The sequence below is a fragment of the Hippocampus zosterae genome, chromosome 7 (genome assembly GCF_025434085.1).
Source record: "Hippocampus zosterae strain Florida chromosome 7, ASM2543408v3, whole genome shotgun sequence".
NCBI classification, from domain to species: Eukaryota; Metazoa; Chordata; class Actinopteri; order Syngnathiformes; family Syngnathidae; genus Hippocampus; species Hippocampus zosterae.
In genome coordinates this window covers 22,472,824-22,489,578 of record NC_067457.1, presented here as the reverse complement: position 1 = coordinate 22,489,578, position 16,755 = coordinate 22,472,824, and the positions used below count along the sequence as shown (strand labels likewise).

Sequence of the window (16,755 nt, the reverse complement as noted above, 5' to 3'; positions counted from 1 at the left end):
GTCCTGCGCTCGCTTCGAGTCAAAGTCTTTTCGGCCAACAACATGCGACTCAGCAGAGGGGGGTTCAGCTAAAGGAAGGGTCCCTTCACAACTTTCGTAGTCGGTATTTGATTCTTCCCCTTCTACATAGGGAAGAGAATATGGATCAAGAGGATCGGGGTCGACACTCATCTCAACTCCCTCATGCCCTTCCTCCTCCTCACATTGTCTTTCCAGCTCGAGGAAGAGGTCATCTGATTCGGCCTCAGAACTGGGGCAGGGCGAGGCGCTGGGTGCCTCGAGGCCTCCAAAGCCCACAGGGGGGGTTAACACAGGCCACTGTCCAGAAGAGCCGGTTAATTCCCATCCCTCCGATTCCAATTTTTCCCATGACTGGTCGATCATGTCCCTGTTATCCAATTTCAGGACTGCTTCCCATTCTCGCTCCTCTCGTTCAGCTCTCTCTTCCTCCGCTTTAGCCCTTTCCAGAGTCCACGCGTCCTCCCTGCTCTCAAGCATCTCCGCATCCTCTTGATCGTCTTCCTCCTCGAGAATCTGACGCTCGTCCTCCTCGAACTTGAGCTCAGAAGCCGTGCGCTCTCTGAGATTGCCTTCCCACCTGAGCAGACCCTCATCGCCACCGAGCTGACTGTTCGAGGGGGACGGAGGCAAACCTCTGTATGCCGGCCTTTCGTCTTCCTTCAAGAATGGCGACGGAGGATCCAGCAAATATAGTGACTCTTCATCCTGGCAGCTCTCCTCACCTAAAAGCGGAGGGAGAGGTGGGAGAAAGGAGAAGTTGTGCCTGAGGCCCACCATGGTCTTTTTCCCCGGTGTCATTCCACGGGGCCACGTGCGGGCCTTGGTGGGAGGGCAGAAGACTGGTTTTGGTGGCAGAAGAGGCATATCGTCACTCTGGTCCAGTTCTAAAAGTGGGGAATCCCTCTCGGAATCTGAGGTCTTAAGTAATTCCACAGTTTCCTCAGCAATTTGCTTAATTTCGCCCTTACAAGAGCTGATAGTTTGTTTGCGTTCTGAATTTTTTCTGGGGCTCTGCTGCTCACAAGTCCTGGGTGTGTGGCTAAATGTGTGCCCCGGGTCTTTGGAAGGTGAGGAGGACGGATCAGATTGTTTAGCTTTGTGCAACGAAGGGTGAAGCTGCCTTGGTTTGCTGGGATGCTGCGGGAGCGGTGGCAGAGGGAAAACGGTGGGCGAGGCAAAGACGGGAGGGGTGTGAGGGGCGGATGAAGGCGAGGGTGTGTAAGGCGGCAAGGAAGGTGGTGTTGTGCAGGTCGGCGTGAATGGGTGCGCCAGCGGAACAGGCGAAAGAGGAGAGTGAGGCAGGCCTGCTGCCGCAGAACACTTTTCTGAACATTCAACAGACGCAAACTCAATTCTCTCTGTAAATTCTGGAAAGGTCGGTGGCATAAAAGCTTTCCAAGACCGACGGTTCGGGTTGTCCCGCTTCTCTCCAGCTTGATAGCGCCTCTTGGCCACCACAGATACTCCTGAGGTAGACACCGAAGGCGGGTTAGTTAGACCTGAACTCACGATGCCCACAGGCGGCGAAATAATCTGAGCATCGCCAGTCAGTTTCAGGGCATCAAAGATCACTCTCTCGTCCAGTTTCCTGGCTCCTCCGGGGTTTTCCACAGCCCGAGAGACAAAGACGCCTCCAAGGTCGGCTCCGATAGTTCCGTTGCTGGAAAGTGTACTCCCTTCGCCTCGTATCTCCCCACCCGAGCCCAGAGTGCTCCGTGAGGGTTGGCACAATTTGGCCCCTTGATCAATCTGCTCATTGATGCGCATGGTGTCATATATGGACCTCTGCGGGACGTAGCAATCCTCAATATAGGCCTCGTCCTCGTCGCCTTTGCCCAGGCAGCGGGGACTCTGTTGTAGACAGTCCGGGCGACTCAGGGGCTTCCCCATGTTGACCTCACTGGCTCCGGCGTGCCGCAAAAAGCGTCAAGTTTGTTCCAAGTGCAGCAGATGGCAAATAAAAAAAACAACACACAAAAAGACAGTTCCTTTGAAGAAATCCACAAAACCAAGAGTACATTTGGAATCGGACAAATTCCTGGGAGAGGTCTCGTCCGCTAAGTCACGTCGACAGCTGTGCAACTGCGTGGCCTTTGTGTGATGCTGCATGGCACCGGCGAGGGAGCAACACAGGCGGTCCTCACTCTCGGCACCATATTAATCACAAGTCGTGTTTATTTAAGACGAGAGAAGACTGCCGGCGCTGAGCGAGGGAGTAAGAGCCATTATCTCCCTCGCCTCTCAGAGGCACAAAGTCCAAAGCAAGGCGACAACATCCCTTTGTGTCGCCTTGACGAGAGGAGCGTGGCAGCGGTGTCCTCATCCATAGTCAGAAAGAAAAAGTCATACTGTGGCTGATGTGCGGCTCTTCAAGCTCAACCCTGCTGCATCCTCTTCTCGGTGGCAAAGTGAAGCGAGGAGGGAAGTGTAAAAGTCTCCTTTTAAGGTGCCAAAAGCCACACGCTTATCTGCAAAGAGTGAGCGTGTGGAAAGCGCAAAAAAGAATCTCAGTCCTTCCTCCCGTCACAAAGAATTTCTCTCAGGGATTCCAAGATGTCTCAACAGCGCAGCAACAGAAAAAAAAATATTTCCTCAAAAAACCATCCATAAGAGGAAAAAGTGGTGTCCCCGTGGATTTCAATCCCAGTTTCAAAGCTTTCCTTCTCATTTTCGGTTCATCCACAGCTCCTGGGGGAGAGGCGGTGCAGCAACTCCAAAGCAGGCAAATTCTCCACAGGGGAAGATTGAAATAAAAGAAAAGGGGCGGGAGGGTGTCGAATCCCCATCCAGGCAGCGAGCGTCGGGATGGTATCCAGGGGGCAGAGACCCAGACAGCCCTCCCAGCACCGCTGCCAGCTTTTGGGGTTGCAGGCGGCGTCCTCCTCCCTCGTTAGTGCAACAAAATCCCGGGACGCTCCTCTCGCCGTTTCCCACTGCCGGCTTGGTTTTCGCTCTCTCGCTCTCTCTCCCCCCGCCTCTCTCTGGGAAACAAAGTGCCACGCAGTTCCCCTTTTTCTCCTCCTATCCTTTTCTTTCTGTGTGCTTCCAAGCTGTGCTCTCTGCCCCTTCTCAGTCCGTCGCACAGCACCTCAAATGGTTTGCAGCTGCTGAAAAAAACTCTCTCTCTCTCTTTCTCTCTCTCTCTCTCCCTCCCTCTCTCTCCCTCTCTCTGTTTGTATTTGAATTTAACTCAGTTTGTTCTGTTTCCTGCACGGGTATTCAAACACAGGAAGTGCTCCAATCATGCTGGTTTCCTGTCTTGCTTAAAAAAAAATTAAAAAAAGGGGGGGGGGTGATCTGGAGAGAAAGTTGTGTGTCGGAAATACCGCAGGAAAGCAACACGCTACAACAATTAAAGGAGGAATATGTCTGGCAAAATAAGGCTCACCTGTCTGGCAAAAACTATTGTAAAAAAAAAAACAAAAAAAAAACGCTTTGCCCCTTCTCTAAGCTGCACAAAAAGCTCCAATGGGAGCGGAGTGTACACACGGAGCACAAGAAGAGTTGACACGTGATTGAATGAGCGAGTCTTCCACCAGCAAAGCAACAGTCCAGGCTTTGTTGAGCTGCTTCTTTGCAACAATTAAGTGCACTTTTAAATACACATTCATACAAAAGCGGGTGATTCACACACAGGCTCCACTTGCGCATTCCCGTCTGAAACTCAATCCAGGCTGGGGGAGACCATGGAGAGTGTAAGTGGGAGAGGCCGAGGAGGGTGGTGGTGGGAGGGGCGGGGTGGTGGTGGGGGGGCGGGGTGGGGTTAGTGGTCTGGCTCTTCAGAATTCCACGCAAAAGTTGTGAGCAGATCCCGAGCGAGTGGCGACACAGTCACCCGCTACACCCTTAAATGCGCTGCCACATTGTTCTCGCCATGTTATCTAACGTTTCAGGCTTCCCAGGGACACGTGTGTACTTCCGCCTCCTTGGTCCACCAAGTAGCAACAACTCTGCTAGCCGAGTTATCTCACAAACTGGCGCGCCCAAGTGTGATTTTTCTCACAAAACTTGGTGAAACGCACACTCAAAGCCATGCAATCAAAAGTCATCTCGGAAATCAATGTTACACAGCTCCCTAAACAAAATAGGCAGAAAAATAAAATGGAATCCATTACATTTTGGATTATTTTGTTTGCATATCCTTATTCGCACAGTTTCCAGTTTTAAGAACAGTTAATTGGGGCAGAATTTAGTCAAGTTAGTCAATACCCAGGTCCTTATCTGAAGTATCCTATTTGGAGGACTAATTGCTTTTAGTTGAGGTATATTCATTCAATATCTTATAATAATATAGCCATTCAATATCAACACGACTCTTGAGTACAATTTGTGGCTACTCTACTCATGTGTTCCCCTTGAAGCAAAGCATCCGCAACACCGGGTGCTGGTCTTCCTCAGACCCCCAACAATGCACACTAGTATCGAAGCCTCACTCGACTGTCGCACCCGTGGCCTGCATGTCAAATGTGCTAAATACTCCAGTCTTTCTTTGCAACCGCAAACACACACAGACACAGACACACACACACACACACACACACACAGTCAGTTGCGCTGCAGCTGTCACTGCTGTGTCTCAGGCAAGTGGTTGGTGGAAACAAAAGCAGTTTTTCACTGCTTTGTTGCACACACCCACACAATGCACAATATCTCACGTGATCAGGTGTGCCCCCCCCCCAACCCTTCCTTCACAATCATGAAGACTTATTTGCATGGAGGAAAAGTGAGGTGAAAATAAGAGAAAGTCCCACAAAGGACTCCAATATAGACTGAACGAACATTAGGAGTGATCTTCCTGTAGAGGGCAGCTACAAATCTTTAAAGGCGCCACCATCACCACCACACGACATTTGCTCAAGCTCCTGACCTTATGGAGTTGTGTTATTAAGTGTTTCAAGATTGATGGGGAGTTATTTAGCTTCGCTGCCAGGCTCCACCAACACGTAAGGGATTAAAAAAAAAAATATCCCAAAATGGTGGACTTCCAGTGTCTTTTCAGGAATGGAATCTTGAGATTTTTTGTCTTTTTTTTTGTGGGTCACTCATAGTAGACATGCCTACCATATTTTATGTTGCTAAGTGAACCTATATTCGGGACAGAAATACCTGGAAATAACCCTAAAATGGCGACTTTGAACCAACATCGCAGACTTCCTATCTTATCACAACACAGCTTCTTGATACTTTTCTGTGAATCTCCATAGACATGATTACCAAATGTCGTGATAAAAAACTGCCTTCATGGCTTTTAGTGTATGAGAAAGGCTTCCAAATGTTGATTTTTTTGTCGATGAATGTCGGACGCAAAAGGAGCAATGTGATTCTCAAAAGCCTTTGCGCCTTCTGTTGCTCGCATAAGTCGAGGCGCTAAAAAGAAAATGGAGGCTATATAAGGATTCAACTCATTTAAATAACAGTGTCACGCCTCCACCCTTATTGCCGTTATTGACAAGTGTGACCGTTTGACCCTCAGTGATGTGCTCAAGGTTAAATGTGATTAGGCAAAGGCTTCTCCATTCGTTATCTCCTTTCCTCCATCATCATTATCAGGACAGCTCTTAGTCCGAGGAAGGTAACTAACTGCACACCAAGAAGAGCAGGCAAGCCTTGACTGCTCTACTACAACAGGAGCACGTCACCAACCATCAAATAGGAGGTTCACTTCCTTTTTCATCGCAGCTGAATTGTAAAATGGACACATAAATTAATTAACGAACAGCAAAGAAACACCAAAATGTTAAGCCAATTTATATTTCTGCCCATTAGCTCAATGCTAACATATTGCGCGAAACATGAAAGACGAGCTAACATATATTTGAAAAAATGTTGGTGATCACAAACATTAAACCTACTACTTTCACACAAATGGAGCAGCAAAGCAAGTATTATTTTTAGTTATCGTGATTTTATTTGTTGATTTTTTTTAACATAACACATAGATGCAATTTATTTATACCGTACATGGGCGGCCACATAACATTCAAATGCTGCTAACAATTCTTTTTGTTGTTCACATATGTTTACTTAAGCTCTTTTCCAACAACAGTCACCCTCCTCCTGAGTCACCCACTTCTTTGCCTTCATTTAAACATTAACCCAGCAGCCCGATTCCTCCCGGACACACAACTTCACAGGCAGCATGTCCCTACCCACGCATGCGGACGTAACACACACCAAGTTTGATACGCGCATGTGAATAACGCGGCAAGGACTTTCCACGTCGTAAACACTTGAGAGCTCGCATGTGCTTTGGCGGTAAATGCGCAGACCGAACAAAAGAAGTGTGTGTGCGTGTGTGTAATTAAGAGACACTACGCGGACACTCCTAATAGTTGACCTCTTCCGAGACAAAAGAAGATATGAAATATCATCTCAAATGAAACTAAAATAAATAAAACCGAGTAGGCGGGCCCGAGGCTTGGCATACTAAGGTAATTCACAACAGATGAGGCAACACACAACCTGGAAGTGGAGCACACGCACACACCATTTCTGAAATATACCTCTGAATCATAGAACACGAAAAGCGAACATTGTTCTTCATTTGGAGAGACGTGAGTGAGTAGGTGAGTGTGTGTGAGAGAGAGAAAGAGTGAGAGTCACGTGTTACAGGAAAAGTTCAGTCAGGCAAATCAAGTTTACAGGAATGATGTGAGCCAAGTGACATCAGCCTCCTTACACACACACACACACGGTGTCTTTTAAATAATGGGTGTAAGCGCCGAGCTAAAGTGGGTCATATGAATTGTCCCGTCGTTCCGCAAAGGAAACTTCTTTTGAGATTCCCAGTACACAAGACAAAAATTCCAAATTAAGATTTGCCTGCTTGGATAAGTGTTGGTCTGAAGATATTGAGTGATAACGCTAAACCGGGTAGCCGAGTTAACAATCAACCTCTCGACTATGACGACGGCTGTGTGAGAGAGAGAGACTGCGTGCGTGCGTGTGTGTGTGTGTGTGTGTGTCACAATGACTCATTGGCTAAAAGGTGCTCTGTTGAGACTCTGACGAGGTGGAGGATGAATTGATTAGGTAATGTTAGTAGAGGAGGCGAGGAATATGAAAAGGGGGTAGGATAGGTTAACAGTCATTGACACATACTTAAGTGCGCACACACACACACACACACCCACACCCACACACACACACACACACACACACACAAGATGTTGTGTACTGTATAGCTACAGTTGGACATACTCAGGACAGGCTGCAGAGCCCGTGCATGTGCATGTGTGTGTGTGTGTGTGTGTGTGTGTGTGTGTGTGTGTGTGTGTGTGTGCGTGTGTGCGTGCGTGCGTCAGCTGCACGAGTTGGGGGTGGGCGGGCTGTTGCCGCACCCTAAATGTGCAATTGTGTGTGTGTGTTTGTGTGTGCGTATAAATATATGGACAGCTGAGATTCCCCGCACTGTCCGGAAAAAGACGGCAAGGAATCAGAAGCATCCGGCGGCCATGTTTAAATTAAAGTCTGGTGGGAAACAAGCACACCTCACGCCCACCATGAACCTTGCCCCCAATAATGAAGTTGACCCCCCCCCCCTCCCCTCTTTGCGCCCCACCCATTCCGTTGAGGTTGTATGACATCATGGCTGTGGATTGGAAAAGGGTCCATCGGGGGAGGGGAGGCCAGACAGATTTTGGAATGGAGGGGGATCGCTTACATGCACATGGGGAATAACAAGGGAGGGGTTTGATAGTGCTTTAAAAGTTTTAGCACACTTTGCCCCACATATCGGCAGCATAATGAGATCTCTGGGCTGCTATCCTTAACTACATCCCCACATCAACTTGACTATAAATGTCCCTCCCACGAGGAGCCACTGCCGATTCCAGTTTCACTAAGCAACATGAAATTTGGTAGGCATGCTATCATCAGTAGACCCACAAAAATGCATCAAGAAACCATGCCTGGAATGACAGGAAGTCTGCCACTTGTGGCTCGAATCAGATAACTTGCCATCAATCACAAAACTCTACCGACAGAGTGTAATACCAAACAATTATGTCTGATGATTGAGGGGCTTTGACTTAGCTGTAGAATGAGGAGAAAAGATGGGATTCTGAAAACGAAGGCCAGCGCTATTCCATCCTCCCACACAAGCTCGCAGCAGCGGGGGCGCGCTTGCTTTCTTTCTCTCTTTTTTTCCCACTGGTCGGGGGAGAAAGAAATGCACGCCGGAATGTTTCGAATGCCTTTTCACATGAGCCATCCATCACCTCAGAAAATGACCCACAGACACCATCATAATGTCTCCTGGGCCCACAAACACAGGAAGTGACATCACAGCCCAAAAAATGATCTTTTTAGTGATGGCCTGGCGACCAAAAGGGCAGCATGCATGCCTGTGAAAAAAGGCCAAGAGTGGCGCCTCTAAAGCACATTCCTGTGGCCGGCTCCATATTTTCAAGTGCAGCACAAGGACACAAGATGGTCAAGATTGAAATGGTCCAATGAACAACGCAACAATGAGTTATTCGTGTCACATGACAATCTCAGCTAGAAAGTTTGAATACATCAATCCTCCACCCAGCCTGAGCACCAAGTTCGGTAAGCGAGACAAAATTGAGCGGGTATGTTAATTATAAAAGGACGCATGGGCAAATTCCAAAGAGATAACTGAAAAATTCCTATCAAGAAATTCGGCCAGTTGGAAACGGGTATCCGAGACAGATGTTGCATATGCCAACATATGAGTTATGGAATTCACCCAGAATGCTCCAAACCCAAAACAGCTGATTTCCTGTTCAATTTTAGGCATGGCTTCTTGAGATTTTGTGCTATGTCCCGTTATGAATGTTGGGGAACACACAATTTCATGCCGATTGGGGAAACCGGAGAAAGGGGATCCTTTTTATTTTGTATCCTTTCTACAGTGCGCTCCCGAGTTCGCTTTGGGGAACTCGTGTTGGAGACAACCAATATACATAACTTGGCAAGTATTCAGGCATGCAGAAAACTCCAAAATGGTGACAAAGATTCCAAAAAAGTCATTTCGCTTTTGGGAAACAAAGTTAAACGGCAACAAGAGATCAAAACAGTGGGAGGCGGATTCATGAGCGCAAAAATGGCATTTTTCCAATGGCACTTTTGGTATTTTTAGGCGGGCAGGAGAAGTGGGGGCGGGTCTTGTGTGAGAAGTGACAAATGCAAAAAGAACAGCAGAAGCAGCAAAGAGAAATGAAGCAGGTCTGACCTTGAAGTCCAGGAGCTGCTGCTTGATGACGTCCACCTCGGAGCCCACCGGGGCCTGCGTGTTCAGACCCTCCTCGGCGGCTCCCAGCAGGCCTTGCAGTTCGTCCACCAGCCGGTAGAAGTCGTCCACTCGCTCGGAGGCGTCCTGGATCTGCACCAGATGCGCTTGGCCGCGTTCGCTCAGCTGCAACCCACATGGCACATGTCATTTTTATGTGTTGATTTGATTGTAAAGGTTTGTTTATTTTACTGTGCCATTCCATATGCGCATTTTTTTTTTCCATCTCTTGAATTTTTTTCTTTTGATTTTCATAAATGTGACGGCATAACTTTAGTTTTCATTTCAGAAAGCTTTTATATAAGAAATGCGTTGGCAAATTGTGTTTTTGATGTGATAATTTTGTTTTCAATTTTGTTAAATACAATTTTATTTAACTCATTCACTCCGAAAGACATTTATATTCACCACATACTCAACCCCAGATACTTTTTTTTTCAAACTTTCCAAGACTTAGAGTTAAAAAAAAGGGGGGGGGGGTCTAGAATTGGCTGGTACTGAATGAGTTAATGGTGGACATTTATTTCATATTGTGTCATTTTTTTAAAATGATCATTTTTAATTTGCTGAAAATATTTTTATTCAATCTCCATTTTATTTGACTATTTTATAATTCATTTAAATTTGTCATTTGTAAATATAAATGACAAAAATAAATTTTGTCAATTATAATTTTGAAAGTGTAGTTTTCAACATTTTTCTTTTACATTTTCTCTTTGGGTTTTGTCTTTTTTCATTTGTAAATTTATTAATGTGGGGGAAAAATACAGTTTTGCAATTCATTAAAATCTGTATTTTTGATCTGAAAATTGTTTTTGTAGCCATTTTTTCTAATTGAAAAAAAAAATTTAAAAAAAAAAGAAAAAGATGCCCTCACACCCCCACTCCTTCCTCTCACCTTTCCAGCCTGCCGACCAAGCGCTTCTGTCTCACGCCTGAGAGCCAGCAGGTCAGGCGAGGAACCCTCGCGACGCAACATGCCCGTACACTCGGCGGCGTGCGTCTCCAGCTCCGTGCGGAGGGCGGCCAGACGCGACAGGAAGCCCCCCAGCGTGTCCGCCTGCGAGGCCAGGGAGTCAGCGTCTCGCCCAACGGGGCCCAGCGAGTCCAACTCGTCGTCCAGGTCGGCCAGCCGTGAGAAGACGTCGCGAATGTGGGACTGGACCTCGCCCACGCCGTGCAGACGCGATTCCAGCGTGGAGCAACACTGTTCCAGCTGATGGAGGGAGAGGAGCACAAAATCACTTTAGAGATTTTTGTGTTTCGTGGATCTATTTGTACATGTACAGTATTCTCCTTTACAGCTACAAAAAAAACATTTACCCTGTCATATGTTTTCAATGGGTACTTTATCGTGGAATACTGCTTCCCATTTTGCATTTTCAATTGAATAAAACTTTCACAAATTTGTGTTTTAAAAGTTAATTTTGTTTCCATATTTAGTCATTTGTCAGTTCCACAAATTAGTTTTCACTTTTGTAAATGTATATCTTACATTTAAAGTATTGTCGCGTTGCCGTTCATTTCCTAAGTTTGTTTTTATTATTCTTAATTTTTTTAATTTAGTAAAGATGTATTTTACAAGGTAATTTCATGAAACTAAACACTCTGTTAAACGGCGTTGTCCTCACTGGTCAAGGTACACTAGATCGTGCATTTGCATAAAATCTGAGCGTGTACCAGTGTGCCGAATGGCGTGGCTGTTGAGATGTAAATACAGCGGGCTGCCAAACGGTTTACATATCACGTGTGTCAAAGATTCACACTGACCATATACGGGTGCAGGAAGTCAAAAAGCCAAACTTCTTCAGTAGCTCTGTTTTCTTTCAGCATGATTTAAGACACGCACACACTTCTAAACTGTTTAGCTCAGCTGTGCAGTACTACTCATTCAATTGATTTGCTATGCTAATATTTACATTATCGTGATCTTGAAATATGCACAGAATTTCTGCTAAATTATGGTTATCATTTACACCACTATATCAGAGACTTTTAGATGTCTTAAAGTGTAATGTACAAGCTAGTCTAAATTCAGAGTTGGGTGCTTTCAGTGTATTACTATGTTTTGCTCTTGTTCACACACACACTGAGAATATAGAAGCTTTTTCTGTTTGTATGTGCTGCTGCTCTGTGTGTTTTCCTGAAGACAAATAAATGCAAGATTAGATTCGTTAGCCAGTCTTTGGTGTTTTGCGATGAGAGTTAGCATATGTTAGCATTGTTTCATTCGACAAAATTAAACGTTTGAACATTTTGTTGCTTAAATGCAGAATATTTGTCCGTTTTACAGTGCATTTCAGATGGCGGTGACAAAAAAGCTTGAAGCAAGCATGATTCTTGTTGAACGGTGCAAACAAGAGTCTCCTTTTGTTTCCTTCAAGTGAACACCCTATATTGTGTGTTTTCATCTATGGCGTGTGGGTCCTGGCACATATTCCCAACGATTTAAGCAATTGCACTAAACATTTCTTCTCACCTTGCTGCTGACATCATCAAACTCGTTCTGGGTGTGTTTCGCCTGCTCCTGCAGCCTCTGCGCGCCCTCAGTGCTGCCCTCTGGCCTCTGGGGGGCATCCTGCACCAGTCCTTGTGCCAGGTCGCGCAGGTAGACCACCTGAGGCTGCAGGCATGCTAGGTTTTCCTGCTGGCTCCTCAGCCTCTCCAAGCTCTTAGCGCTACAAGCCTGAAATGACAACATCCAGATGTTTATTAAGAGATTAGTACTGTATATGTAACCGGCATAGCCCCAACAAAGACAAATTACATATGCTTCATAAATTGTCAATCAGCACCACAAAACAATTATTGGCAATCAATATCTTAAAGTACCTGAGGTCCAAGCGCCTCTTGGACTTCGATCTGGTGCTTGGCGGCCTCCAGGCGTCTCTCCACCGCCTGCCGACCTTCCTCAAACTCCTTGAGTCGGCCCGAGAGCTCCTCCAGCTGCGACGTGCTACCGAGGAGACGCTCGCCCAGGGCGTCCATGCGCCGGTTCAGCTGCGCCTTCTCGTCTCGGACCTTAAGGTTAGCGAGCAGCATAATCTTACATTTGAAGCCATTGAACAGTGTGACGGACAGTAAGCTTCTCAAACCCGTGCTTGAGTGCAGTTGGGAACAGCTACTTCCTAGATGGCAATTTTTCACTGTATATGATACGAGGACTTTTTTGCCACTTGAATTTGTAAAATGCCTTTAACTATAAAAATAACATTGTGCTGACTCATTGGGAAAGGTGTTAGGTCATGAGACAGAAAGTACCTCATCCGCTCCGACGCAGCCCTGATCGAGCAGCTGATCCGCCGCTGTATTGAAGGCCACCAGCAGGGTTTGTCGTCGCTCCAGGTCCAAGGCCAGCCCCTTGACTTTCTGTAGGGCCTCATCCAGACACAAAGGGTCGAGCGACGGCTGGATTTCCGCGTCTTTCTCCTCGCATTGATCCAGCCAGGGCGCAAATTCGGCCTTGTGCCGCTGGTAGCTTTCCGCCAGGCTCAGGGTGCTTTTCAGTCTGTTTTCCCGCTCTGAGACCCTCCTGTTGACATCCTCCCAGTCCTGCCGCAAGCAGGTGAGGCGGGACTGCAGGGCAGTGCGCTCGTCCCCATCGGTGGGCAGGGCGGCCAGCAGCGACGCGCCCTCTGCCTGGATCAATTCATAGGAGCCCCGTTGGGCGGCGACAGAGCGCTGGAGGTCGGCGACAGATGACAGCAGCGAATGGACTGCCTCGGGACGGCAGGGCAGCGCGTCCGGCGACGAGTCCCGAAGCTCCGTCTGCTGGTCAAGCCACGAGCGCAGGTCCTCAAACATCTGCTGGAACTGCTGCGTGGAGGACAACGCAGCCTGCAGCTGAGACAGACCGTCCGCTGGGGAGAAGACAAAAAGTCAAACATATTTAAAACTCATTCACTCCCAAAGACGATTTTAAACGTCTTTTCAGACTTGGTCTAGAATTGGCTATGAGTTAAATGTGCTTTTGTTCGCTGAACAGGAAGCTCAGTAGAGCTATAACTATCAAATGTTTATTTGATCAATGTAAGAAAAGGCAGGATGGTGAATTTCTCAGGCCATTTTCCACACCTGCACGTTCCTCCAAACTCCTGAGCGGGACGCTGACGTTTTCTAGCCTCTTCTTCAGCTCGTCTTTCAGATAAGGCTCAGCCACGATGGCACTCAGCTCCTGGCACAGCTGCTCGGCCTCGGCCAGCTCGCCGCGGCGCCTTTCCAGCTCGGAGCGGATCTCGCCCGTCTCCTGGAGGCGCTGCCTGAGCGCCTCGGGTCGGGCGCTCAGCTCCGCCTGGCCGTCCAGACGCTCGGCAAGCGCCGCCGTGCTGGCCGACAGCTCACGCAAGAGCGCGTGGTAGCGCTCGCTGGTGCCCTGTGCCTGGTTGATGTGCTCCGAACGCTGGTCCAGCTTGCCCATCAGCTCACGCCACTGCTGGGAAACCTCCTCCAGCTGGGCCCGGACATCCTCCAGCTCTTTGGGGTCCTGTGTCTGCAAGAGGATACCCTCGGCCGACTGGGTGAGTTGGTCGAACTGCGGTCGACGGGTCTCAAACTCCCGCAGCATGAACTAGAACAAATTAGTGTTCGTCAGAGATTCTCAAAGTATAAGGACAGTTCAGTTCAGTTCAGCAAAGCCCTCAATGCTCATTCCTTGCATGACATTTGCCCATCTCTGCATTGAGATGGATCACTTCAACCTAGTTCCTTGACACAAAATGTGTCTGCATGTGTGCGCGTGCAAACACAAACCTGTACTTGTTGCTTCTGCGTGTTTAGCATGTTCGGGTCGATGCTGAGCGGACCAAGCACACTCATCATTAACTCCTTCTCACGCAGCCAGGGGCCGAGCTGAGACGCTGCCGCGGCAAAGCTGCCCAGCCGGTAGGCGCATGCCTCCAGCTCCGTCTGACGCCGCGACGCCGTCTGATTTGCAGAGAGCCAACGGGAGTCTGCAGGGGAGGCGGCCGATGGGAGAGATGACTTAAGTGCATCCGAAAATGGTTTTCTTGCTCTTCTTCAAAACCAATGACAACTCATTCACCCCCAAAGACGTTTTTAAACGTCTTTTCAGACTTGGTCTAGAATTGGCTGTTACTGAATGAGTTAAAAAGGTATTTGTCAAGGGTGGTGATGACTCGCACATCATATTTGGCAGCCCATACCGATTTCCTGCAACTGTTGCCTCCATGTGTCTGCCTCGGGGGAGTCGGGGTTTTCGGCGATGAGCTTCCTCAGGGTTCCCTTCAGCTCCTCTACCCTGGCGGCTTGCTGAGCCAACTCCGACATCAGTGCCTGGCCATCAATCATTCGATGTTACGTCTTGATTAGTACTAAATTTAACATTGGGTTTTGCTTATCTGCCATTTGACCACAACATATAAAACTAATTCCTCTTAGCCCGTGGCTTTCCCATTCTGGGTTACCATAAAGTTAGTGGACTTTTGTGGATGAATTTACATGGTTTGAGTTCATTTTGGCTATGAATAAATATACTGTCCGACGTAAACAGTCTCTATTGCATATTTTCACATAGCACAGGAAAATCTCAAACGTAGCCTTGTAATGCAATCTACATACGGATATGAAAATCATGAATGACCTTGTTCTCCTGGGCCTGGGCCCGAACCACTTCCGGCTTGGACGGCGAGGCTGCATGTCCCTGCGCGAGGTTCTCCTCTTTGTCTTTCAGCCAGCTTTGCAGCTCCTCGGCGCCACGCCTGGCCTGCCGCCTCTGCTCCAGCGAGGCCTGCTGGCGGCCCAGGCGCTCCTTCAAGTCGACGCCCAGGGCCTCGTGTCGGGTGTTGACGTCAGACACGGCCACTTGGATCTCCGTCAAGTCTGATGGGATAGGAACACAAAAAAGGATGCGTTCGTGGATGAGAAATTGTGTATAATAGTGTGGATGATGCAACATGCAAGCAGATGTATTTGGCCATTCCAACCTTTACAAGTATGAACGCCGTTGATGCTCCCGGGAGCAGATCCGTTGATTTGGGGAGCACCTGTGAAACACACAATGAAAAAACACAACTACTTTAGACTATTATGGCATTAGAATCCCTGACATAAAATGTAATTTGTAAAAGCAGTTTCTGACAACTGCATTGACTGGCAAAAAAAGGTTGTGATATACTTAATAGTTCAGTTAAGAGAATCGAGGAGCTGCTTTTACCCGATTTGTTCTGTGGGGCTGTGATGTCAATGACTTGCGCCTCCAGTTCGGAGCTGCTTTTGTTCAATTCCTGCACCCTGGACGCCTGCGACTCCCACTCCTTCGACAGTTCCTAACGGCGGCATCATTGTCATCATCATCATCATCACCGGGTTATAGTGGAGTCTTTGGACTAGGCATGAAATAACGTGGAGTGTTGGCGCACCCACCTGCAGCTGCTGCACTCGCCTCTGCAGCGCCTCAGTGTCCAGGGCGACCTCCTTGGCGGGCAGCTGCTCCTGCGCCGCCTGAAGCCATCTGAGGAGGGAGCCAGAGAGCCCACGGAAGTGGAGCAGCTGCTGCTCGCAATCCAAAATGGCCGCCAGTCTGCGCCGGGCAGGGGAAAGAATTGGAAGGTGGACAGAGAAGTTACCACTTCTCATCATTTTAGCTTTTCATCGTCATCCATTTCAGTATAAGATTACCAATTTGGGTGCATTGCATTCTAATTCCAAATCATCCCGTTGAAATTCCAATTGGTAGGGGGGTGGGGGTAAAATTAAGAAAAGCTTGAAATAAATCCATAAAATTAACGTTTACAGTAAAGCAGGTCATAGTGACTATTCATCTTTTCTTTGTTGGTAATAAACAAAAGGTGTGATTTAAAATTCAAATATGTCTCCCTTGCTGTCTTTTCTTACCTTTGGTTGACATCGTCCTCCAGTTGCTTGAAGTCATCCGACATGCCTTTGACGTGTTCCAGGAGGCTTTGTGTGTGACTCAAAACTTGCGATGTGCTGACCTCTTCCGCCAGGCCGCAGAAAGACTTCAGCTGAGGCGCTTCCTGTTGCAGCTCCGACTTCACTTCCTGTCAAAAAAGCATGTTCAAAATAGGGCTGGGTGATCCATCGATCTTCTCAATTATTTCAAGCAGACTTTCAAGATGATTTTGACAGTTTTTCCGACTTCCCTGAGATAAAATGATATGCTTTGCTGAAATGCTGACCTGCACATTCTGCCGGTAGTCATTCACGCAGCGATCAGGCTGCCCCGCTGGAGTCAGAGCTTTGGCACGACTCTGGATGAAGGCCCGCAGGTCGCCTGCTAGTCGTTCATAGTTCTCCAGCCGGGGCAGCAACATTTTCAGCTCTGCCTCCCGCTCTGCTTGGCTGACCTGGCCGGCGGCGAACCTTTGCCGAAGTTCGTCCAACGACCCCTGCAAGCCCGATGCCATGGGGGCATCGGGGCTTTGGAGCAACTCGGAGACAGAGTCCTGCGTGGCCTCCACACTGCCCTGCCGCGATACGAGCTCCTGACGAAGTTTCTGGGG

General features: G+C 48.0%; 1 protein-coding gene across 22 annotated transcripts in view; it reads right to left on the bottom strand.

The window, feature by feature from the left end:
• The window catches only part of macf1a (microtubule actin crosslinking factor 1a), a 114,847-nt gene that overhangs the window by 28,671 nt on the left and 69,421 nt on the right, over positions 1-16,755 (bottom strand). For all 22 annotated transcript variants that reach the window (XM_052072460.1, XM_052072461.1, XM_052072471.1 and 19 more), the window contains 14 exons: positions 16,432-16,749; positions 16,127-16,293; positions 15,656-15,812; positions 15,447-15,558; positions 15,217-15,276; positions 14,874-15,112; positions 14,437-14,566; positions 14,024-14,223; positions 13,349-13,841; positions 12,536-13,134; positions 12,107-12,295; positions 11,754-11,960; positions 10,173-10,490; positions 9,218-9,400 (listed from right to left, as the gene is read on the bottom strand). In XM_052072460.1, coding sequence (XP_051928420.1) covers positions 9,218-9,400; positions 10,173-10,490; positions 11,754-11,960; positions 12,107-12,295; positions 12,536-13,134; positions 13,349-13,841; positions 14,024-14,223; positions 14,437-14,566; positions 14,874-15,112; positions 15,217-15,276; positions 15,447-15,558; positions 15,656-15,812; positions 16,127-16,293; positions 16,432-16,749 — 3,372 coding nt within the window. The remainder of the gene's footprint in view (positions 1-9,217; positions 9,401-10,172; positions 10,491-11,753; positions 11,961-12,106; positions 12,296-12,535; positions 13,135-13,348; positions 13,842-14,023; positions 14,224-14,436; positions 14,567-14,873; positions 15,113-15,216; positions 15,277-15,446; positions 15,559-15,655; positions 15,813-16,126; positions 16,294-16,431; positions 16,750-16,755) is intronic.